At 49.4% G+C, this 24,836-nt stretch overlaps 1 protein-coding gene across 1 annotated transcript in view; it reads right to left on the bottom strand.

Annotated features, from left to right (window-relative positions):
- Positions 1-24,836, bottom strand: part of Atg7 (autophagy related 7) — a 247,482-nt gene that overhangs the window by 57,034 nt on the left and 165,612 nt on the right. The window contains 3 exon segments of the mRNA XM_087207180.1: positions 2,696-12,777; positions 12,779-12,844; positions 12,846-12,933. Coding sequence (XP_087063306.1) covers positions 12,724-12,777; positions 12,779-12,844; positions 12,846-12,933 — 208 coding nt within the window. The 3' untranslated portion in view covers positions 2,696-12,723.

Raw genomic sequence — 24,836 nt, 5'->3', positions numbered from 1 at the left:
GCCAGCTAAATAATTATAATCAAGTGCCCATTGTGCATGACAATCATTTAATGACTGCCATCCAAAACACTGTAATAAAGAGAGCTTTAATGAAGAAAACTGGAAAGGCGCCAGGGTTTTATGGCGGTTTGCTTAAAGGGGAAGAGAGCCATAATCTGTAGTTAAGATTCAAAGAGGCCTTTAATCCAGATGCTCAACATTAAATAAGGGAGTGGAGTCATGTTTTGATCAAAAGTTACTGCATGCATAAAAGAAAGCAACATAAATGTTCTTTCAGGAAAAATCTCTAGTAAATTATATTAAGTAAAGTGTTTGTAGCCATTTGCTTTGGAAAAAAATGAAAAAGAAGAAAACCATCTGATTTTCATTTTGGACAAGAACACTTGGCTAAAATGAAATAGATGGGAGTCGGATTTGATTTGATTTGTATAATGTCATTGAAAACAAAATGAGTTACCGTTCCATCTACCTTGTACCACTGACCATGTTCTCCTACTGGTCCTATTTAGTTTCCAGCCTTGCTTTGCCAAGCCAGGCCAGGCCTGTATCTTTGGGAAGTGTAATTATATTCAGACTCAAAGTCTTAATTGAAATGGCTGTGATGATCTCAGCTCTAGCAAACAGGAGTTCTCATTTAAGGGGAAAACAGAAACCTCTCCATATGAAACTTGGCCCACTGGCGGCGACCTGCCAGGCCGCAGCTCGGTGTTTGCGAGCACAGTGAGAGCAGTTCCTGAACCGCAGCCATGTTCTGCACCCTGATCTCAGCCTGGCCGGGGCAAACACTGGGGCCTCCAGACTGTGCTGAGAGAATGCTGGCAGAAAATGAGCAGCAACTGCAAGTTCTCTCAAGGAAGGAGGAAGAGGAAAGCAGAACCACCCAATCTGGTCCCCTAGGTGAGACCCGCTGTGAGCTCCAGTGTTTCTTATGCCTTAGAGGGTCAAAGGAGCAGGGTGCGACCCACCCTTCCCAGTGGGCTTCCAGCACCCAAAGAAACATCACCCCCCACTTCCGCTCAGTCCTCAGGGTGATGCCTGTGCCAGGGCCCTGAGTACCTGGGGAAACCATCACGTCAGGGGTTCATTTTTTGCCCCAAAGCAAACAGAGAGAACAAACTGTCCTGTTCTCTTGAGACACCAGAATGCCTAGGTCCCAGGCTGGGCATGTGTGTCAGACAGACACACAGACAGACAGACACAGGCAGAATGAGGTTAGGGGAACCATCCATCCCCTGCCTAGCTGGGATGCAGGACAGGGACAGGCCAAGACAGATCTTCAGAGACCACATCAGCTTAAAACTGACCTGGCAGAAGGCGAAGGAAATCAGTTCTGACACTGGCACATTTTTCTGACATTCGAAGTTGTCAAACTCAAACGAAAATATAGACATGACTCTCCAACACAGGAACTTTTACTTGGGATTGCAATCCAAGACACCTATGCACAGGCCAGGGTGGCCTCTGGCACCTCCATAGAACAAAGGAAAGCTTGGGTGTTTTGTTAGGAGAGAGGAATCCTTGCAATTTATTATCAAAGAAAATGCACTGGCACTTAGGGTGCTCTGGGGAGCTAAAGCAGTGGCACTTACTGGGCAAAGGTATTAGTCAAGCTGGGGATGCAGCCTATTGTGTGCCAGGTTCTGGGTTCCATACCCAGCTGCTCACCCTGCCCCTCCCAAAGAGCTACTGGTCTTAAGGCCGCAGTTGGAGGGGTCATCATCCGTTGCTAAGTAAAAATAGTCCTAAAGAGAGGCCGGGCTGCTTCTTGCCTTGGTCGCGCAGCCCAAGTTCCTCAGCCAGGTCAGTGACAGTGTCAGGGACACACAGCCCACCCTGCTCACTGCTCAGCCCCTGTCCTTATCTCCACCCTTCCACACCCTGATCGCTTCCCCACAGAGTGTCGGTTACTCCCTGACACTCTCCTGCTTAAAACACAGCATGAGCTGGTTCTCAAGTCTCGGGAGCACATCACTTGCTGTCGTCTCTGGCTCCCTGTCCCTAGTCTCACTTCCCTCACTGTCCTGACTCACTCCTGACACTGCAGCTCCTCCCCTCTATGGTCAGGGCTCAGCTCAGAAGCACTTCCGCACAGGACCTCCCTGACCCACAGGGTTAACTTCCAACTGTTCTCCATGCCTCTCTCCCTCACCACACCAGTCCTTTCTATCCCAACACCCCGATCTGTCACCACTGTGCTCATTGCTGGTGCAAAGTGTCTTTTTTGCTTGTTTACGGAACTAGAATGCCAACCTCATGAAGGCAGAGACCTGGCCTCATCTGTCCTGACCACAGGATTGCAGGTGTGAGGTGCACCAGGCATGCAGCACACACTGGTTAAGCGCACCATGGCACCCACAGAGCCTGCACACAGGCAGTGGCCCTTTGGTGGGACTTAGTTGACCCCTTAGTGAGCCCCAGCTGCCCAGACTGACCCAACAAAGTGGCACAAAAGCAGGACACAGATGAGTATCCTTCCTAGCCACCGCTGTGCCCACTCAGGTGTGCAGGGACAGGGTCACAATGGTGCCCCGTGCTTACAAAGTAGGTGGCATGACAGTTGAACACACACAAAGAAATTTAGGGCTCTCTGGAGTTTGAGGGCTCAACAGAAATTTGATGAAACACAGAAGACTAAGTACACAGCACAACAACCAAACCACACATAAGCCCGTGGTGAAGCTAGCAGTGGGGTTACCTGTCAATTCAACTCTTCCTCGAATACATACTCAGGCATTCCCAGCCAGGTACAGATCTCAGAGGCAGGACTCACCACACTCTGAACGCAGCAGCACCGTAAGCTACACAACACCACGCCCAATACCCAGAGACCTCCCACCTAAGTCCATTCCCACCCATGCCAATATGCTCATTTTGTGCCCTTGACTTCAGGTCAGAAACTGGATCTCAGGTTTTCCAGCACCCTAAAGTTTCCAGCCTAATTTCATGGTTGATGGCCTCTCATGTCCAGCAGACTCAGAACCGAATCCCATTTCTTAACCTGTTTTAGATCTTTGGCAAACGACTTCTCGTCTCCTGGCCTTCCTTTGCCCTCCCACAAAGGGATGCTAGGAGAAGTAGTGGGAGGGTCTGTGGAAGGGACCTGTCTGTGTGCTCAACAGAAAGCAGGCCCTGGACAAATCAGTGTCCTTTCTGGGTGAGCAGTAAGCCGAGGGCCCATGGACATGTACTGACACCTCCAACTGGGAACCATGGAAAACCTTCCTGCTTTTTAAAGTGAATATCTCAGGTATTTGCTGCAGTAACAGAAACCTAAGGAACACGGTAGAAAATAGCAGGAAAACACAAACTATTAATTAAAAAAAACAAGGCCTAAAGGGCTCTACTGTTGTATTACCACTCTCCATATAGGAAGAAGCTACACATATTGGTATTGAATGATCACAGATCATTGGTATTGAATTGATCACAGAGAAAACTGGCAGTTGGGGCTGAATACCAGAAAGTCACTGAGTGCCAGAAGCAAGCAGTTACTGGGCATCAGAAGCCACTGAGGAGTCACAAAAAGAAGAACTATGTAGCATGAGAGAACTTGAAACAAGATTTCAGGTTGAAAACCAGTGGGAATTTCAGTATTCCTTGATATACCAGAAAAACAAGCCATCACAAAAAGCTGTGCACATATCCTTCCATGTGGTATCCCCAAGAGTCTGCCATGAGCACTGTGGCCACTGGACCCATCACAGTCTGCAGTAAGTCAGTCAAAGCAAGCAGTGAGCTGCCTGTCTTCAAAGATCCTGGGAGGCCGGTGTTTACAGAAAAGGGACAATGCAAGCCTCTCTCATGGGCTCTACCACACCAGCTGGGTGTAGGAAATAACAGAAATACTAGTGACCAAAAGGCAAGGAAATATAACCATGGTAGGCATCTGTTGCCCCGTTTGCTCAGCCCTGTAAGAATCACAGGTTTTCTCATTGTGTAGCAATTTCTCCCTGATTCTCAGGTCCTGTGTCTTGGGTGGGGCTGTGCCCTTCCTCACTCGAGGTAGCACATAGCAGATCTGAACAATGAGAGACAGAGGTGCCACACCACATCCATAGTGATTGGGTCATAGTGGATCAATGAAGCAAGACCTTAGCTGGTGCCACTATGAACAAGGCTCTTTTTTAGGGTGGCTGCACTTGGGGATATGGTTCTGGGGCTACAGCTGCTGTCTTGCTACTAGGTGACAAGAGCCTGCCTAAGAATGGACAACACAGGAAGAGTCAGAACATTCACACCTGGTATTTTCCACACACATGGATCTAGTGGTGGGTACACCCTGGAGTTTTTCAGGTTTGTGGACAAACATCCACATTTGCTACAGTCTGAGTTAGTGTCTAACTTCTAACCCAAAGAGTTTGATGGATACAGTAATCTTGTAGAGTTTAACACATTCACAATGGGGCCGTAGTGTGTCTCACTGCCAGGCGGCTTGAACCACCAGTAGCACATGAACGACTGTCCCATCAGGCAGCTTTTTACAAATTATATGAGTTAAAAGACCAATAAAAGTGACTAATCTGGGCTGGGGATTTAGCTCAGTGGCGCTACACATGCCTTGCAAGCACAAGGTCCCGAGTTTGATCCCTGGTACCGAAAAAAAGTGACTAATCCATTTGTACCACCAAGGGTACAAGCCACCCCATGGAACAGTCACGGATGTACCCTCAGTGGTTCAAGCCAGCAGGAATGTGTTAATCTTAAAGGAGTTGTCTAAAAGGAGAAATCCAGGAGGAACTTTTCTGAATTCTCTGTAGAAATAAGAGTTGGAATACTTGAGAGACCCAGGAGCCCCTCCTTTCTCATACCACCTGACCAGCATCTGCTGACAATAAATGAGACAACTGTACAGTGAAGTCACTGGAGACAGAAGTAGACTTTCTATTTATTACCTCCCTGATCCCATATCTCCACCTCCATGCCCAGAAGGAAATACCCAACCATCCATCCATTCATTCAACGATGTTCTTCCAAAGTGCTGAACAGGTGCATGGGTTACAGAGAGATGGGTAAAGAGATGGCCAAGAGGAGGTCTTCATTTTCAAAGAGCTCACACATAGTGACAGTCCTCTGTGACAAATGGGACAGGGACTGGGGAGCCTAGAAGGGTGAGGTGGCGTTTGCCAGGCAGAGACCAAGCACAGTGGGGAGGTGGGAGGGTGACAGGGCTGGGGGCTGGAGCCCCGTGAGTTGCTGGTCTTACCCCAAAGCAGAAGTTAGCCAGCCTCTGGGCTTCCACAAAGCACCCTGCAGTGAGACATGACATGGAGAAGCCGCCTTGCCCCTGAAGGGGACAGAACTCTCATCAGAAGAACTGAGGCACACACAGCAACAGCTGTGCTGCATCTTAAGGAATGAAATTTTGTCACAAGGGCAGGACAGAAGCACAGTCAGAGCACACGCACACACGCGCGCACACACACACACGCACACACACACACACAGTGTGCTGTGGAGCCAGGAAGCACCTGGCCAGTTGTGGGTTTCGTGGATGGGGCTGGACAAAGGAGGACAGGATACTCCTGGATAGATGCGCTTGCTTGGGTGGCAGGGTCAGGCATGCTGCCACTCCTCTCACTGAGTATGGAGACAGCTGGGACAGGTTGGGAGCAGAGGAAGAAAATCAGTGGACTCAGAGGTAGGTTTGGGCTTATTTTTCCTTCTTCTTAAAGCCAGGTGTACAGACTTTCCCACCACCTTCTTCCACCGTGCCACCTTCTCCTCACAAGTCAGGGCTTGATGACCAATGGGACCGACTTAATTGTGCAAATGAACAAACCCAGTAAGAGATGAGAGAGCTGTGATGCAGAGCCCCAACAAGACCAGGCAGCTGTGAGCAGCCTCTGCATGTCTGCCCCAGCCCACCCACACGGAGCCTGGGTGCCGGGCAGATGTGCAGAGTCAGCACACACCATAGGGACTGCTGAGGCCCGTGGAGGGCAGGGGTTCCAAACCTGTTCTGGACCAAGGGTGGCATCTGCTGAGAGGCAGATGAAACCAACCCTCCCAGCTGCCAGAGATGCACATAGCCCCTGGGGTGTGCAGGGACCACCTATCCTACCCCCCCAGCTCCCCTGGGGTTGCGCAGATCAGAGGAACGGTCACAGGGCTTGCGAGCTGATCTTCCCAGGGCCAGTTTTCTCCAGGCCACAGTGGCTGGCTCTTCCCAGGGAGGGTCTAACGCATGACATGAGACTCGTAGGTCAGACATTTACCTGCCCACATGTCCTGACTACTCCAGTACCAGACTCCAAGTGTCCAGGTGGCTGTGGAGACCCTGGGAACCTTAGTGACCTCCAGGGTACAAAGTAAATAAGTGTCAAAGCAGAGGCACTGGAGCACAGGCTGGGGCGGGGAGGGGACCCAGTCCCTGTGGGGCAGCTGCAGGACACCTGTGCCCTCCTGCTGCTCTGCTTATTCCTCTCGCTCTTGCCCTGCACTTGTGCCGAGACTGCAGATTCCTTGAGTGATTTGTACCAAATCCAAATGGTTAAAAATAATTTGCTAAATACCTTCCTAGATGAACTGAAACCCAAGAGCTTTTTGAGTCTTGCCCAGCCACACTAAAGGGCAAGCAGGATGGAAAGTCATCTCTTTCCTGAGCTGGGCTCTGCCTGTCAGTCTTCTGATGTCATGGGCCTGACTGTGCCACCAAAGGGTGAGTGCACACCTCCAGGAAACAGCAGGTGAACTGTAAGGACTCGGGATTTCTGACACAGCCCGTCTCTGCCCAGTCTCCAACCCAGGGACTGTATACAAATTTAGCCATGGCCCTGGGGGGAGATTATTTTTTAATTCTTCACTGTTTGGGCCTAAAAGAAGCCAAAGATGAAAAGAACAAGTAACAATAATGTACCAGTCACTGTTTTAGGCCAGGAATATAAAGTGGCAAACAGAACATGAAATATTTGCCCTTCTGGGGATTATATCTGAGTGGAACTCGAGTGGGAGACTGAACATAAACACAAACAAATGAGTAACCTTAAATAGTGATAAGACCCACATAGAAAATGAAACTGGACAGAGAATGGCTGCTTGGTTTGTGTGTGTTTCACACATGAGGAAACGAAGAATAACAGTTTGGTGAGCTGCCCGGGCTTCATGGCTAGTAAGTAGTGATTTAACTCAGAGCTGCTAGATGGCAAAGTTGCTCTTACTTGATACCCCATGTTCATTCCTCAACTCCCCAAGAAACCAAAGAACCTGCGGGACAGAGGAGCTCCCTCCCTTCGAGACACCCACAGAACTCTGGGACCTAGGAACTGAAGCCAGTGTGCTTCAAGCTGCAGTTCTATGTAGATGCAACTAACATCTGGGTCCCTCCATGTGCCCTTCAACACACTTTAGTCCTCACCTGCCCTCAGAGAGAGGGTCACTGTCCCTGCACTTCATAAAGGGCATGAGGCTCAGAGTCAGGGCCCTGTGGAAACTTGGAGCTTACAAGCTGCCATCCGGCCCCACAGCTTTTTCCATCGCACAACGCTGCCTTCCAGGGCTCTCGCTGGGAGACAAGGCAGGAAGGGACTTGGCAGTGCACAAAGGGATGAGTGGCTGCCCTGTGTCTCTGCCAAGCAAGGATTCCACACCCTTTAAAACCCAACTCTTCTTTAGCATCTCAGTATTCTAGAATTTACTGGAGAATTTTCTCACCTTCTCCATCTGGGGTCCAAAATTAAGAGGGGGGAAAACATATTCATGTCTCATTCAGAAATCAAAAAGCTATAAATCCTTCAGGCAACTGGCACGGCCTCTGAGCCACTGTCACCATGCTGCCTTGTATAACAAGTCCCGTGATGTCTGTGGCCACTACTCGCTATAGTAAGAGCAGCCTAAATGCCAAAGACCTTCTTCTCGTGCCTGGGGGATTATTCCATTTTCCACATTAGGAATAAGCCACAGACTTTAGGGCTAAATGGAGCCAGAATCACTGAGTAGAATCCAGATGCCCTACATATAATTAGAGCTAAACTTTACTGCCCTGTGTGACAGACACAAATGAAAAGAATGTACCAACTTCTAGATTACTAATCCAGAGAGCAAAGCTATGAATAGAGCCAGACTGGGAGGCCTGTAAAGCTAGCTGGAGATACTCAATTATCTCCCCTTCTTCATATTCTGGGATATTTTTATTTTTACAAGAGCTGAACATACCAGAGAAGCAGGAGGTCCTATGTACAGGCTCATTCTGGCAAAGCAGGGCCTCACTCGGCTCTAGAACTTTCTAGGCCTAGGCATGCTCTTCACACTCACACAAGTGACTCACGTTTTCAGGAACTTATCTGATAAACAAAAGTGATCATCATTTATGGCCAATCACTTTATTTCTTGTTATTAAAAAATAAATCCATCAAACTCTATGGAAATAGCATCCTCCTTTAATGTAAGGCTAGGGTGAAAGTGTATAATGTATTATATATGTCTCTTTTTTTTTGGTACCGGGGTCCAAACTCGGGTCCTTGCACTTGCACAGCAGGCGGAGAAACCACTGAGCTAAATCCCTGGCCCTATATATGTCTCATCTTAGGAGGCTGTTATTAACCATGATGATGATGATGACATAGCATTCGTGCCATTGCATAGCTTATTTGTGCCAGAAGCTGTGCAAAAAGCCTTAGCTGCACTCTCTTGTTTAATCCTCAAGGTACCCAGCAAGGCTACTGCAGTATTTCTGTCTTACAGAAAAGGGGCATCTCCGGTGACCCTCAGCTTGCCCTCGGCTGTGTGGCTGGCAGCAGGGCATCTAGATGTGAAGGAGGCTCTACTCCAGAACCCAGTTTGCTCGAGAAGGTCAGAGCCACTGCTCCTGGCCACTCGTTGTCAGCCAAACTGAGAGATGTTGGTTTTCCCAGAAATGCCTTGCTTTCTGCCAAATGTCCTTTCCATTTGGGGCTACTGCATGGGATTGGATAAGGACAAGAAGAGGTCCATCTGGTTCCCAGTTTGGCAGGAAACACCTGTAACTCTTGGAAAGTGTATGCCTTGACTGTGGGAGTGGAGCGTGAGGTGTCCTAGACACCAGGCACCAGCCAGGGGCACTGGATCACGCTCTGCCAAGTGGTGGTTAGTTAACTGGGACAGCTGATGGGGTGCACTCCATGTGACCCACTACAGGGGCAGAATACAGCAGTGCCAGCTGTCTCTGGCCTCACTGACTTTCCCTTAGCACCCGCTTCCACTGCCATCCTAGCTCTGGGTCCCTGGCTTTACAACCCGACTCCATCTCACCCTCTCCAAAGGTTCTGTCCAAAGCTCAGCTTCTAAAATATCTATCATGATAAGCAGTTACACTTCCCTCTGCCTGGGTGTCTAACTGCATCAAGACTCAAGGAGACGACTCACTGATGATGGGATCACACATACTCTGAGGAAGAGAGTCACATAAACAGCAGCAGGGATGCTGGCCATGCTGGATGACCTCGAAGCGCTTCACAGGCTCCACACACCCTAGATTCAGGATGACCAGCTGGCATCTCATCTGTCTGCCCTTCCAGCACAATCAATGGCTCTTTCCTTTGTGCCCAACTGCTCTCTGTGAGAACAATCATCTCACTGCACAGACTTTTTTCAGTTATAATTTGTATGTCTTTGAGAAGAATAAAATTTGGTGAAGGGGCAGGGACTTTGACTTATTTGTGTTTGTTTTTGTGTGTCTCATACAAAGTGGGAGTTCATGAACTTTTTGCGAACTGAATTATGTGAATTGTTCCATTCCATTTTCCTCTTCAATGGAAAGAAACCTGGAGGAAAAATCATCTCCAAAGCCATGCAGTTTAGAGAAACCCCTGATCTTACGACAAGCTCTAGCCTCTCCCTCACCCATGACAGGCCTCAGTCTGTGGCGTGACTCTTGTCTCTCCACAGCTGAGCCCACGACCTTCTCATCACAGTGGTCCAGGCAGCTGACACTGAAGGAGCTGGTGCATGACAGCAACAGGTGTGGCTGGTGGGGCATCTCTGAGGTGGACCAAAGGTCACAGGTGTGTGACCACCTGCGCCGTCAGAAAGAGATGTAAAAGAATGCTTAGACAGAGTGTATACCATGTTTTCCTTCAAAGTTCAAGATACCACCTTAACACAATGCCAAGACACCAGTTAACTTAGAGGGCAAACAATTGGTCTGCCCGGGTACACTGCACTGTGGCTGCCTGGTGTTCTAACTGGCCTCAGCTGCTTGATGTGAGATATTCCGACTGGTGATGGCTCTGGTGTCAGGAAGTTAAATCCCTCTAGGACTGAAAGCCTGCAAGAGGCAGCTGATACGGGGAACATGGCCACAGACCCCAGAGCACTGTTCTTAACTTCCAGGGTTGCTGTAAGGACCGGACACAACACATGTGAGGAGGTTAGAACAGCGCCTGGCACGTGGCATCAGCTGCTACCACAGTCCCCCTCACCTGTGGGGTGAGCGCCAAGGCCCCCAGTGGCTATCCAAGGCCAAGGAGGGTACCAAGCCGTAGTGATACTGTTTCCTCCTATCCATACCTAGGGGAAAGTTTAATTGGTCAAATAGGCACAGCAAGAGATGAGCATCAATAACCGATAGTGGAACAGGACAGTTAAAAGAAACACCTGTGACAAATCATCAGCATCACCACCCCTGTGCTGTGGGGCCACCATGAGGTAAAGTGAGGGCTGCCTGGCCATCATTCTGTCTCGGTGATGGTGGACAAGGAAACGGAGCTGGCTGCCGAGTGTCCAAGGCAGCAGGACTCTGGACAGTGGGATGCCTCGGCCCCAGGGGAAGGGCGGGCGGCTGGGAGAGACACCACCATGCTCCTAGGACAGTACACAATTCAAAACTTATCAACTGTTCGTTTCTGGAAGTTTTCACTGACAATTTCTGGACCACAGCTCAGCATGGGAAACTGGAACTGCTGAAAGTGAAACCAAGGGTAAGGAGACTGCTATTATTATAGTGGCCAGGCTCCTCGGAAGACAGCGATTACCAGTTACATGAGGCTGGGTCCACGACGGTGTCCTGGCCTATAATGCAATGGTTCTGTTACTAACTGACGGCAATGGCCTTGGTAACAGGGTACTAGAACAGGCCCAGCTAGGTGACAAATTGAACTTGCATGTTTCCCTTTCCCCAGCCGATTACCCTGGGCTATTAGCAGACCCAGAGGGGCGGGCAGCCCATCACTTCCTTCTTTGCTCTGGCTGCCAGGAACTACCAAGTCACATTTCCTGCCAAACCCTGGAAGCTTTCTATAGTTTCCAAATGTAATCACTTTTAAAAAAACTTGGCTCTTGGGCTTGTAGGCCTATCTTAAATATAATCTTTTTTTTTTTTTTTTGGAATCAGGCAGAATGTACATGAATATAATAAACACATATATTTGTCAGATTCTTGGTGCTGAATGTCAGCCAAGACATGTGCCTGTGATGATACATCATATTTACATGTATTACGCATATCGTGATCATCTATGAAAATCAGGCAAGTCTCCTGTAACCACCTGCAGAGATGACAAGAAAGGTGTCCGGGATGTTGGCATTTCTCTGTCATGATCACCCCCTTCCTTACCTAGGTCAGAAGGGAAGGCTGAAGTCAAAGAAATGACCAGCCAGGGGCAAGACAGATGATCAAGTTGAAACCAGTTCTCTTTGCCATCCTCCATCCTGTGTTTCATAGAATCAAAGAGCTCATCTGTTCAATTCTCTAATTTGGTAGTGGGAACTGAGTCCCAGGGTGGAGAGTAACTAGCTAAGGGCTACATGTTAGCAAAAGCCAGTCTGACTTCCAGACCTGTGTTCTTTCCAAAATGCCCCTCTAAACCACCAAGCAGAAAAGGAAGACACTGGCGTTGAGGGGCCAATGTAACTTGGAAATCACTGAAAGACATGATTTGTTGTAGCAAAACAGAGGGATGTTTTGAAAACTATAGGGACTAGTTTCATAAAAATTAAAATACTCTAGGAAATTTTCTGCTTCAGAAATTCATTTACTAATGAAGGCATTTAAGACATACTCACTTAGAATTATGGGCCAATTCCAAGAACCAGAAAATCCAGTTATTCGTTCAACTGACATGTACTTCATAGTTACATACTCACGTCAGGGACACACAGGGTCCTGAGGCTGTTAGCTAAGACACAGTCCCCTGCCTTCAGGGAGTGTGAGGTCCAGGGAAGCTACTAACACAAACACTCTACCACCCCACACTGCCTTAGGTGTTTGTATGCAAACCACTAACCCATATGATTATCTCTCAGGCTGAGCGTGAAACTGGCCTCAAAACTCCTACCCAGCACAACCCTCCACACAGCCACAAGCACCCGAGAGAAGTGAGTCTGTTTGTCATCCTGGATCAGCACAGTTACTATGTGCTCACGAAGTGCTATGCAGTTTGAACTTTTTCTATGTTTGTTTTTGAGATAAGGGTGGCACTATGTTGCCCAGGCTGGCTTTGAACTCCCGGGCTCAAGCGATCCTTCTGCCTTAGCTTCTGGAGTAGTGGGGACTGCAGTTCCATACTGCCATACCACCCTGAAGTTACAGTTTCTAGAACTCTGCTTCCTTTCATCCACAAGAGAAAATGAACATTAATTCTCTTTCACTCAGTTTCACAGATCTCCTAGGTGTGGAACAACCCTGGCTCCTGAAAGGACACTGGATAACAGCTCATGAAAGAGCAGTGAGGCTCAAAGAGGCCAGGCTCCCTTGCTCTTGAAACTCCCATTCCAGCTGGGAGTGCAGGCCCTCTCCCTGTCTGGTGTCCATCACCACTCACAGTTGCCATCTGCTGCTGGGGGATCAAAAGCTGGAGTCCCCAGCCACACGGTAGACTTCAAAGCAGCTGCTTATCATAGCCAGGCCCTGCCGCTCCCCTAGTCCTTCCTGCTGCAAGAGTGAGGAAAACACGGCTTCTGACCTCACCTCTGGGCACCGAAGGCAGCTGCGGCCTCTCCTCACTGTGCCGCTGAAGCTGCCTTGTGGTGGCTCTGACTGTGCCCTTGACCACTTTAACTCCTGGCCATAAGCAAGTGCAGACCTTGTGGGGTGCTGGGAAGCTTTTGTGGGGAGCTGACCGTCCTCATCTCACTGAGATGCTTAGACCTACGGGGCTCACACACTGGCATCTGCACATCCGGTGACCTGATACCCGGGCCTTGGAGAGGACAAACACTTTAAGAGTACAGACACAGCCTGACAGAAGAAAAGTGAAGCTAACTAGAGAACTTCCGGAGTCTCTGCAGTCACACTTTGGTACTCAACTGCTTTGAAACATGTGAATTTGGTACTTCATGAATTTTGATATGAAAATTTTGTCCCAGTACTTGTCATTTGGTACTCAATGGACGGGTTCCACTCATCAGTCTCATTGCCTCATGAGATGCTACCCTCTCCAGCTAAAGCCATTTGTCTGGTATTCATCATTTTGGGTACTTGCCACGCCTCCCAGAACCAATCAATGAGCAGTACTGAGGTACCCCTGTACTTCCCACTACACGTTCATCGCCAAATGGCGACTGTGTTTTCTGCTAGGCAGACGTGGTGGTAAGTATTGTGGGGCATGGAGAAAAGATGGGCTTACTTCTGCCCTGCTGGGTTTAGATTTCCCAGAGAAGGCATACTGCAGTATCGATAAGCTCCATACTGCAGGGTTAAATATGGGAAGGTGTGAAGCTGTCCACAGAAGAGAACAAGACAGAGTGACCTTGGACCTGGCAACCCCACTTCCTGGTGTACCCCAAATTGAAACCCGGGTACACATAACAACTTGCACCAGGGTGTGGCAGGTCACAGCAGCCTGACTCACAATATCCACAGAGGGAAACAAAGCCCAGACTTCAAAGGGAATGGCACCCTGATATGCGCTCCGGATGCAATGTGAAAGCGTCACAGAAGCAGCCAACCAGAGACCACACACTGTGGGATTCCATCCATGTGAAATGTGCACAAGAGGCAAATCCAGACAAACAGAAAGAAGACCCTCTGTGCTCAAGAGATAGTGGGAACTGGGGGTATGATGCTGGGGACATTAGGGCTGCCTGCTTCTTTCTGAGGTGATGAAAATGTAAACAGCACAGTGACAGGTGCACAACTCAATTATTATTACTATTATTATTTTTTAGATCGGGTCCCACTATGTAGTTCAGGCTGGCCTTAAACTTACTATGTAGCCCCGGCTGGCCTCCAACTGAAGGTACTCCTCCCGCCTCAGCCTCCTGAGGGCTGGGATTACAAGTGTGTGCCACCACGCCCAGCACAACTCAATATTTTTTGAATGATCACATTGTACATTTGAAAGGATAAGTTGTAGGGTGTATGAATTATATGTCAATAAAGTTTCAAAAAGAGAGAGAACAGTAAAAACAATGCTGCAAAAGCTCAGTGAAATAAAACTTGGAAAAAACATGATAAGGCAGTTTAGGTATTAAGTTCTGAGAAGAAATAATTAACTGTAGATAGAGTTGACGAGTAGGGACAGGGAGTGACTAAAGCTCAGAGATGCTCTGGGACAGTGAGTAAATCAATTTGATTAAGTGCCTGGTTTAGTAGGGTGGCACACACTTGTAATTCCAGCTACTCAGGAGGCTGAGGCAGGAGGATTGTGACTCTGAGACCAGCCTCGGCAAAATGAACCCCACCTCAAAATACAAATGAAAACACACAGAGCAAATGGAAACTTTACATAGGGAACTAAGGATTAGAGGCTGGAAGGGTTGTGACAGGATTGGGCTAAATCCGCAGGGCTGAAGACAGCCCTGGGTGTGGGTGGAATCCATCAGCCTTCCTGGGGCCCCTGGTCCACAGGGAACAACGAGTTGATAGTGTGTGGTCACTTTTCAGGAGAGCAGAGGCCCCAGGTATGTTCATGCTCCCCAGAACTGGGAAGAGCCAGGTGCAGCACAGGAAGGGGCAGAAGGGGTCCTCAGGAATCTCATTGTCCAGAACTGCTGGCCTGGCCACCTCACGTCAGAAATGGCATCGAGGTAGGTGGCACATGCCAGTGCCACTGGGTAGAGACAGAACAGGCCCCATGAGAAACCGCGGGACTTTTCCATGAGAGCAAAGTTCTACTTAAATCAGTAACTCATTTCCCTAAAAGGACACAAACATTCAACAAGGTGCTCAGAAAATCTCCAGTTTGTTGGCCCAGTTGGGGCTACATTTAAGTAGACCTTACTTGGCATGACATGTGGCTCTATCTGGATGGCATTTTTTTTCAAGTGATTTCATTAGAATTTATATGTACTAATTGTACTTGAGGGAAGTAAAGCTGACTTTCTAAAAGCCAGAGTTTTCAGTAAATCTGTTATCTTTCCAAAGGTTAAGTTTTCTCTCGTTTTGGTAACTTCCAAACAAACACTGGCAAGCACATGGCCCCTTGGTGGCATGGCCCAAGTCTGTGCTCCCCACAGAAGTGCTGTCTTATGGCGCTCTTTCCAAGAGCCGGGGACTTAGCTCAGTGATGCCACTGCCTGCCTCACAAGTGCAAGGTCCTAAGTTCGATCACTGGTACCAAAAAAAAAAAAAAAGCCCTCGGCTCTTTCCTCCAGGACATGCTGAGTGTGTGTTCTACCACTGAGCGATGCCACAGCCCTGTAGATCTACTCTGGTTTCCACCTTACAGAGCTTTGTGTCTCTGCAGGGAAACCTGAATAAAACTGCTAGCCGGATCCGCTGGCTACACAGTACAGGAAATACCACCCCACAAGAAAGGCTCAACTTAGCAAGGTCCAGATGGCAGTGATGGTGACGTTTATGCACACAGACTTTCCTCTGCTGCTGTTGACTTTTCCCTAATCCTCATAAAACCCTTGTGAGGAAAGATTACATCTGTGAAATCCAGAAAGCGTTGAGATGGGGCTGGGGCTGGGGCGTGGCTCAGTGGTGAGCACTTGCCTAGCATACATGAGGCCCTGGGTTCCATCCTTGGCACTGAACACCTGCATGTGAGTGTGCGTGTATGGCACATACAGTACCAGTCAGCTGATCAGGGTCATTACCCTTCCACTGAAGGAGTAAAGACGCCACACCAAAGGTGGTAAATTGATACTGACTGCTTGGTTGTTTGGAGACAGGGTCCCACTATGTAGTTCAGGCTGGCCTTGAACTTGTGGTGATCTTCCTGCCTCAGCCACCCGAGACCTGAGGTTACAGATGTGCACTACCATGCCCAACTTAATATTGACTGTTTTGAGTGAAGGTGCCAAGGAAGCAGCAGTGACAGAAAGGACCATCTGGGCTGCCCTTTCTTGCCTGTAGCAAGGCACAGCATTTCTGTTGAGAAAGACGGCTTCTTTGAACCAAGAAAGGAAGTAAGTCTTATCACCAGTGATCAGGCTGAGTCTGCAAAGGATCTGTACAAATAAACAAACTGAAATAACCCTTATCTCCCTGACACCAGCTTCCTTAGGACTCACCACCCCAGGCCAGACTTGTCTTATTCTTCACAAACACAGCGGCCTTGGTCTGAAAGGTTTACAAGCTGTCTGCACTGGCCGCATCTGTGGTCTCTGCTCTCCCATGGGGGTCCCGTTTGTGCATGAGAATTAACAGAACTTGGGTGCTTTTCTCCCACTCCACTGACTTCTGTCAGTGCAGTTCCTAGGCTCAGCTGAGCACCCAAGCTAGAGCTAAGCTGGTGGAGGGGTCATCAGCCTCGACATGTGCAGCTCGCCCGCAGACTCCAGATGTCCCCCGGCACTCGCCTGTCACCAGGGTGCATGGTTCTTAGAGTCCTGATGTGTGTGGTGTGGGCGAAGGCAGCACAGCCCACCCGGGAAGGGATACTGAACTGCCATCTGCCCGGTGCGAGGTGCCCTGTCCCCTTCCGTAGACCACTCCGAGAGATGATGCGTGGGCACTGTGACTCATGAGTGCCAAATGAATTCGCCCCACAGAAGACAAAGAGCTGGAACAGCGCTGAAATGAGAAAACCCAGCCAGAACAGCTGCAGCGCCTTACAGCTTTTAAACAGCCACCCACCCTCTTCTCGCACTCATCTCCCTCTCCTGTGGGCCAGGCCACTGAGCTGCAGCTGTTGTGTGTTGAGGCGGGCAGCGGTCTGAGAATGTTCTCTTTTAGCAAGCACATTTCTTCTCCTCCTGAGTTTTCTGGTCTTCTCTTTTATGAAGATGGCTCTAGACCTCTCAGAATTACCCTGCAGCATCCTGGCTTGTTTCTCAGTGGAAAAAAAAAGTTAGTGAAGCTTGTGGAAAGGCCTTTCCACACTGTGAGGTCACTCAGCACCAGGCCATGCCCTGCCTCTTCTTGGGCCGGAGCAACACCAAGCCAACCCCTTTTCACTGGACAGGGAAGAATCTGGTAGGTTTGGGTTGTTTTTTTTTTTTTTAAATTTTTGAGACAGGGTCTCACTATGTAGTCCAGGCTGGCCTCAAACTCACAGTGATACTCCTGCCTCAGCCTCCTGAGTGCTGAGATTACAGGTGTGTGCCACCAAGGCCAGCTTTTTTTTGTTTTTAAAGTAGTGGGGGTTGAACCCTGGGCCTTCATGCTGACCTACATCCCCAGCTGTTTTTAAAATTTTGAATCAAGGTCTTGCTAAGTTGCCAAGTTATGCAGACTAGGCTCAAAATTGAGCTCCTCCTGCCTCAGCTTCTTAGAGCGCTGGGATTACAGGTGTGTGCCACCGTACCTGGCCAGGGGGAGGATCTTCTAAATGGAGTGTGCCTCTCTCTGGGCAAGGTGATGTAGATATTCTGTTCTTGGTGAGAAAGGAGGGATTATCTGTTTCCCTCAAACTTCTTGGGTTCTAACAGACTGCAGGGCTGTGGCTTGGTCTGTCCCCCCAACACCTGCTGCTGCCAATGAGACTGTCCACCTTCGGGGAAGGATGGGTCCTGCCCCTGGTTGGCAATACAGTGGGTGCTTGGTGAATGCTGGTGAAACACGGGGCACTGGTAGTAAGAGGGAGATGTTGCTGTGCATTAAAAATACTAAAGATTTTGCAAAAAGAGACAGGGACCGAGAGATGGAAGGAGGGGAGAGGGAGAGGAGGATGTAGAAAGAATGACGATGTGTCATATCCATAGACCAGCTCCCCACAAGAAGTGGGGTCATCATGTGCTACACACAGGACTGATAATGAAAACACTAAAAGGAATGGTTCGTAACACTGACACCTGCATTCTGTCCAAAAGTGAGTCAGTCTCTTCTAATTTACAAGTTACAACTGGCCTGACATACGAACAACTTGGGTTAATTAGGTTAATGGAAGACTCATTGCCTCTTATTATCTATGGCGTGGACCCAGGTAAACATCCACATCTCAGTGTACTGACTTACAACCAACCCTCCCTTGTGAACCCATCGAGTTCATGTCAAGGGTCCACTGTACTCTGCAAACCTCAGTCCCCGGACCCAAAGGGATCCTCAACCCTAAGGTGACTGAGTTTTACAGCGCCCTCTACTGTGAACTTCGTGGTGGCGGGTGTAAAGAAGTCTGGCTACTGCTGACTCCCAGCTCTGACTCCAGGAGCTCAGGTTGTTGGGAAGGAGCCAGCTCTGCAGAAGCCCACAGCCCCTTCCCTGTCGCACTGCTTGCTCATGTGCCTTGTGAGCCTTATCGTGGCTTTCACCTTCTCATTCATGCTTTTGTTGTTGGTGGTGTTTTTTTTGGTACTGGGGATCAAACTCACTGCCTGCAAGGCAGGCTCAGTGCCACTGAGCTAAATCCCCGGCTCTTTGTTGTTTTTTCAAGACAGGGTCTTGCTATAGATTCCAGGCTGGCCTTGAACTCACTATGTAGACCAGGCTGGCCTCAAACTCACTGGGATTCTCCTGCCTCAGCCTCCCAAGCGCTGAGATTATAGGTGTGCGCCACCACGCCTTCATTTTTAAAATACAGACTGGAGGCCATCACTTCCCCATTTCAAGTGTACAATGGGTGGCTTTTAGCATATTCACAGGGCTGTGCAAGCCTTGCCACCAATTCCAGAACACTTTCATTACCCCAGAGAGAGCCAGGGCCACCATCAATCACTTTCTCTGGCCCTGGGGATTGCAGAGCTACTCTGCGTCCCTGCAGGTGCACAGCAGTCGCACTCTGCTGTGGATGCCAGTTCTCACACAAGGTGCTGGAAGCAGACAGTGGCACGTCTGGTGCCTGCAGCAACACAACCACCCTCACCGCAAGGCAGGGGCCTCCTTCATCCCAGTGATACGCTGGTCCAGGAGGGCCACTGACCTCCTGGGTTGGGCTCTACCAGGCAGATCCACCAGCTCCACTCACACTAGGTGGGCCCACAAACAGAGACCTGTACCTTTCCTTCCGACTGTATCATGGGCCTGTCCCAGGCCTGCCCTTGGCAAGGATTCAGAAGCTTGGGGTTGTTTCAAATGCATGACCTGAAGCCAGGCACAGTGGCACACACCCATATTCCCAGCACTCTTTGAGGCCGAGGCAGGAGGATGGCAAGTTTGAGCCCATCCTAGGTTATGTGGCAACTTAGTGAGATCCTGTCTCAAAATAAAAAATAAAAAGTCCTGGAGATGTAGGTCAGCATGCAGGCCCTGGGTTCAATCTCCAGCACTGCCTAAATGAACAAGCAGATGCCCTCAGTTTGTCTCCCCCATCCCACTGAGACCAAGGGAAGTTTCCCTGGTTTCTGAGAGGCCTTCTGGTCCTCCCGTGCCACAGCACCTGCACTCGGCATGCTCACGGAGGAGCACCAGGGTCTCCACATCAGGACAGGGGGAGCCTTGGAGGATAGACCTGGTGAGACCCAAGGCCCCACAGTCACCAATCACGTGCACTGTCACCACCTAAAGAGTTCGCAGAAAACCAGTTGTGGCGATGGGGGATTCTGACTTCGCACTAAGTGGCAGAGGTATGGACTCAGGAAAGGTGATTTAACCAAGAAAACCACAACCCATCCTGCTCTGGAAGAGGGAGCTTGGTGTGCAAAGACTTTTTCTTGTCTCTGCCACTGTAGAAATGAATAAGATGCACCTTCTGAAAGGAAATCCTCAGTGGTATACAAGTGCTTACGGCTCTGTGAGCCGAACGTGGAGCCTTCATATTACCAACTGTCTCCTCGTGAATGTGCAGGGAGCAGAGAGCAGGACAAACCGCACTAATGACTGTGTCCATCAAGCACTTATGAGTTTGGTTTGTGGGAGTTACTCCCCAAGAGTCTTCTGCACAGGTCAAATTGTGTCTCTGACCTGAAGAGGTGAGAATCATGGACGTGATGATCTACTGAAGAACAAATCTGAGGAGCAGAGGTTGAGGGACTTGAACATCATGGCTGCAGATAGGAAGGCCTGTCATTTAGAAGAGGAATTCAGCCAGTGCTGGGCAGGACTGGCGAGTGGGCAGGAGAGGCTCTGCTGAGCAGGGAGGACACAGGCTCGGCAGCCAGACTGCCTGCCTCTCACATTTACTGGTGACATGACCTGGGCCAACATGCGTGGGCTTCAAGTGCCTCGATTTCCTCATCTATGAAACAAAACTGCTGCAAAGGTCAAGTGACAGAACCCAGGTAAATCCTCAGAGTGGGACACAGCAAGCCTGAGTTGGCCGTGACGTCACCGCTGTCCTGGGGAGCCGGGAACCCCAGAAGCTCAGGGGCAGGCCCAGGTCTGCCTCCAAGCCCCATGCAGAGCAGGCCCTGTAGGCTTTCACTCCAGGGCTTCCAGTCAGCCACCCGGCCCCTGGATCTTCTGCAGAACTCAGAATCAAAGTGTGGTTTCGGCAGCTAAGGCATTTTCACGGCAAGCACCTGCATTTTTGCTGCTGTTCAACCACTGTGTATTTTTCCCCAAGGACCTACAGGCAACACACCTGTCAGTCTGTGAGGAGAGAACAGAGGGGAAAGGTGTGCACCTTGCCCTCTGGAGGCCAAACTCTGTCTGGGAAGCAGAAAAACATGGGACTGGCGATCTAAAGCTGCACTGGGATTTTGGCCAGTTGTCTCTTTGGTGCTTGATTTTTTAAGCTAGGAAGTCATAACCAAGAGGAGGAAGGGGCAGGGAAAACACTCCGAATGGCCCATTCTGCGGGTTTCCTACACTCTCTCTTGCCCTCCTCTCCCTTCCCCTTTAGAGGTGCAGCACAGTGGCGGGGCTCTGGAACCTGCATCCCATTCTCAGCCTGTACCAGGGAAGCAGACCTGTCAGCCTCCAGGCTCCACTCCCACGGCTCCCGAAGCCCTGACACCGGCTGGGTGCAGTCACTGCTGTAAGCCCACCTCCTCCTGTTCTCAGTCTGGTGGAGGGAAGGGTGCTTCGTTCATCACAGGACACGCCACAGGCTCCCCAGCTTCCTGACGCCGCCGTCTCATCCCACCACACCTATTTGAACCCAGGCGTCTATTTGGTTCCAGGCTTCTGTTGGATTCCCTGGGGTCTGGCTGGTATAAAGCAGCAGGTGGGAGAGAAGCCCCCAAGGCCTGTCTTGTGGGCAAACACCCAGGAGGCTCCACTCATTCCGGACTGGCTCCAGTTAACTGATCCTTCTGTTGCCTTGAGCAATTCCCAGCACTTTTGGGTAGGGGAGCAACAGGCGCGGTGTTTATTGAAATCTACATCTGGCAGCAATTTGTTCACCAGCCACCAGCATCTCCCCCTCTTGCTCTTCAGTGGAATAACCCACAGGGGCCTGTAATACCCCCAACAGCTCATTTGTGTGAGGCCTGCATTGTGTCGTTTATGTTCCTAATTACAGACCTGGGTTTATCAACAAGTTCCAGCATGCTAAGTAATTTCTTAGACTGTAGAGAGACTACAGGCACATGCCTGGGCCCAAGATGCTGTTATTGACCATGGCCACCTGGGCTGAAAGAAAAAGCTCAGCCTGATCACAGGGTATCTGCTCCGGAGTCCGACAGGTCCCAGAAGGGGCCAGAGCACTGCCCCCGAGAGGCATGGCCTCTCCCAGGCAGGATACCTCTGGGCCTTAGGGAGAAAGGGAGCAGCACTGTGCTCCTGCTGGGGGACTTCCTTTCTTCTATGAGGCGTAGGAGGGAGGGCTGCTGCCTAGCTAGCTCTCTAAAGGACTCAATGAATAAACAGTCCTTTTCTGGTATCTTCGGTTAGCTGAAGAGTTGGGGGCAAACAAAGAAAGCAGAGTAAGTCAAACCTGGGAGCCAATTTGGGAACTCGAATGTCATGACCCTTATTCTGAAATGCACAGAGAAGAGCGGAATTGTTCAGAGGGGACAGAACATACACAAGAGTAGCATTAAGAGCCAAATGGACTCACAGAGGACCTTCCTCAACCTGTGCCCCGTGCCCAGCAACATGCACCCACTCACCCCCTCCTTTGGGGGACAGTCTCCCTGTCTCTCTTCAACCAGTGGTTCTGAGGTAACTGCCAATCACCCCAGCCCATAGTGGCCAATCAGAGCAGCCCTTCCAGAGTGGCCATGTGACTCAGGGCCTGGCCAATCAGAGGCTCTATCTGGGATTTTCCCTTTTGAAGCCACTGAAAAGATGTTTTTATAGGAAGAATGAGATTTTGGAACTGTCTCAGCCCCTGTTTCTTGCTACACTGAAAGAAAAAGAAATAAAAAAGAAACCCTCTACTGGCACTGAAAGAACTGAATCAGCAGAAAGAGAGATGCGTGATAAAAACAAAGATGGTCCTGATATGACATTCCCCACTCTAAAATTCTTGGGGCCACGAGTTTATATGGCTTGGTTCCATGAAGCAATAAATTACTGTTCTATGTTAAAAAACAAAAAAACAAAGCAAGCTTTTGGTTTCTGTCATTCATAACCAGGTCTGGATGGCCACTAAAAGTCTGTCTTTGAGGATGATTGCTATGATGATCCCTGAGCAAATGCAGGTGAATACTCTGAAAAACACAAAGTGTCTTCATGTGCTGGATGATGAGCATGTGGCCGTAGGCAGCAGACTAGAGCTAGAAGCATCACTGACCCAATGTCGGGAGGATGGGAGGAAAATTTCCATCGTGGAGACCACCTTGTTTATATCTCATTGCAAAATCAGCTAACAGTCCTCAGAGAACAGTGCTCTGGCACACTTAATTCAGAGCATGGACCACAGGAGATCAGAAACCATGACATGCAGGCATTAAAGACTCGCTCTCACCTTGGCAGAATGTGAGGCTGGACAGATTCTGTAACCTACCCTCTAATCTGATTCAATTGGGGTTTCTGGTCCAGGTATGGTCCAAACATAAATATTTTTAGAAAACACCCCAGACCATTCTGATAGGCAGCCAGGGTTGATAACTACAGCTTCAACTAAGCCAATACTTTGCTTAGTAAACAAGGATGCAGAGGCCAGAGGTGTGGGACTATGACCAAGTCAAACAGCTCCTCTGAGATTAGAGCTGCAATCACCTCATCCCATCAGATTTTCCAAGTACCTAGGACACCCTGTTGCACCTTCTCCTAACAGGGACTTACAAGTGGAACATATGGGAGCTTTCAGAGAGCAGCAGAGAAACAATTCAGCAGGGAAGAGGGGTCTAGATGAGTGATAAACGTTAAGATTTTAACCTCAGTGCTAACTGGGAAACACAAATCCAAAGCCTGAAGCCTGGCAAAAATTCAAAACTATGATACATCCTGAGTTTGGTATGGTTGCATATCCCACTGGCAAACTGCATATCCTACTGGTAAGCATTTTGGTTGATATAAATGCTCTGGAAAACATCTGTCACGATCAAATAAACCTGGAGATGTGCTTTTTCTTTGACCCAACAATTGTGATCCTAGGCAAAGAACCTGGAGCACATAGCCTCATTAGGGTGATCAAATCCTCCAGAGAAGCACAAATTGGGTTTTGGGGGGTGAAAAAAAATCTTATATGTTATAATTGTTGGGTGCCCTCCAAACCTCAAACCTGAGCCAACAGTATCCTATAATTAGTAGTAATATAAATTCAATAATTTTTGTATCATATTTTCTTCCTAGGAAGAGGAAGGCAATGAAAAAACACCTTGAGAAGCAGACCTGGAGAAGTGCTGTATAGTGCCCCGAGAGATGTGCCAGCCAGCAGTGCAGACCCCAAGCAGAAGCACTGTAACACTGTCCATGAGGGGAGACTGGCTTGTGGGACCAGGGAGCACCGCGTGGCAGTGGCCAGAGTGAGGCATGGGCAGCCTGCACAATGCTGACCAGAGGAGACACAGCGGCTGGGTGCAGCCTGAAGGCGCAGAGTCGGGCAAATGGGATTACAGCTAGGGATCACTGCACCGAAGAGAAGATGTAAACAAAAGCAGGGAGACTCACAGGAGTCTTCTGGGCAGTTACCCACCAGGGCCATGCTCAGGGAGCAAAACCTGAGATGGGTGAAGGGGAGAGGGTTTCCTTGGACCTGGGAGATTTATACTCCACAGTCATTACATGACACCTAGCGTTTTATGCTTTGTGTGTGTGTGTGTGTGTGTGTGTGTGTGTGTGTGCGCGCACGCGCATGTGTTGCAGATCATTTGAAAACTATTAAAAGATAAAAGGGGGAAATTCTTTTGATTGTCAATTAAATTTTCAGGAAGTGTTCTTTGGATCACATTATTCCTTGGCTCCCCAGTAATAACAACCGCCTTCAATGTGCACGTTGTTTTCCCATTGGAACTTTTGGCGGCCCATCTGCACCTCGGGTGCAAGAAGGAGGCAGTGGGTTCAGTCAGAGGACTAGGAGGGCAAAGAGCAGATCCCAAGCATGGAAACAGCTTCGGCAAGAAGAGGGAAGAAGCTGGAGGAAGACCGGGGTGGGGATGGCACGGCCCAGAGCAAAGCCAGTGCTGGGGCCTCCAGCTCCTCAGCTTCCACATCAGCAGAGGCGACCAGGTGCAGACCAAAAACAGGCTTCTTAAAAATTATGTCTGAAGCTGGGCGTGGTGGCGCATGCCTGTAACGCCAGCACTCTGGAGGCTGAGACAGAAGGATC

This window comes from Heterocephalus glaber, unplaced genomic scaffold (assembly GCF_053883595.1).
Source record: "Heterocephalus glaber isolate CG9 unplaced genomic scaffold, H.glaber_assembly_v1.0 deba00000768, whole genome shotgun sequence".
Taxonomy (NCBI): Eukaryota; Metazoa; Chordata; class Mammalia; order Rodentia; family Bathyergidae; genus Heterocephalus; species Heterocephalus glaber.
The sequence above is the reverse complement of the archived record's forward strand: the minus strand, read 5'-3'. Positions and strand labels throughout refer to the sequence as shown.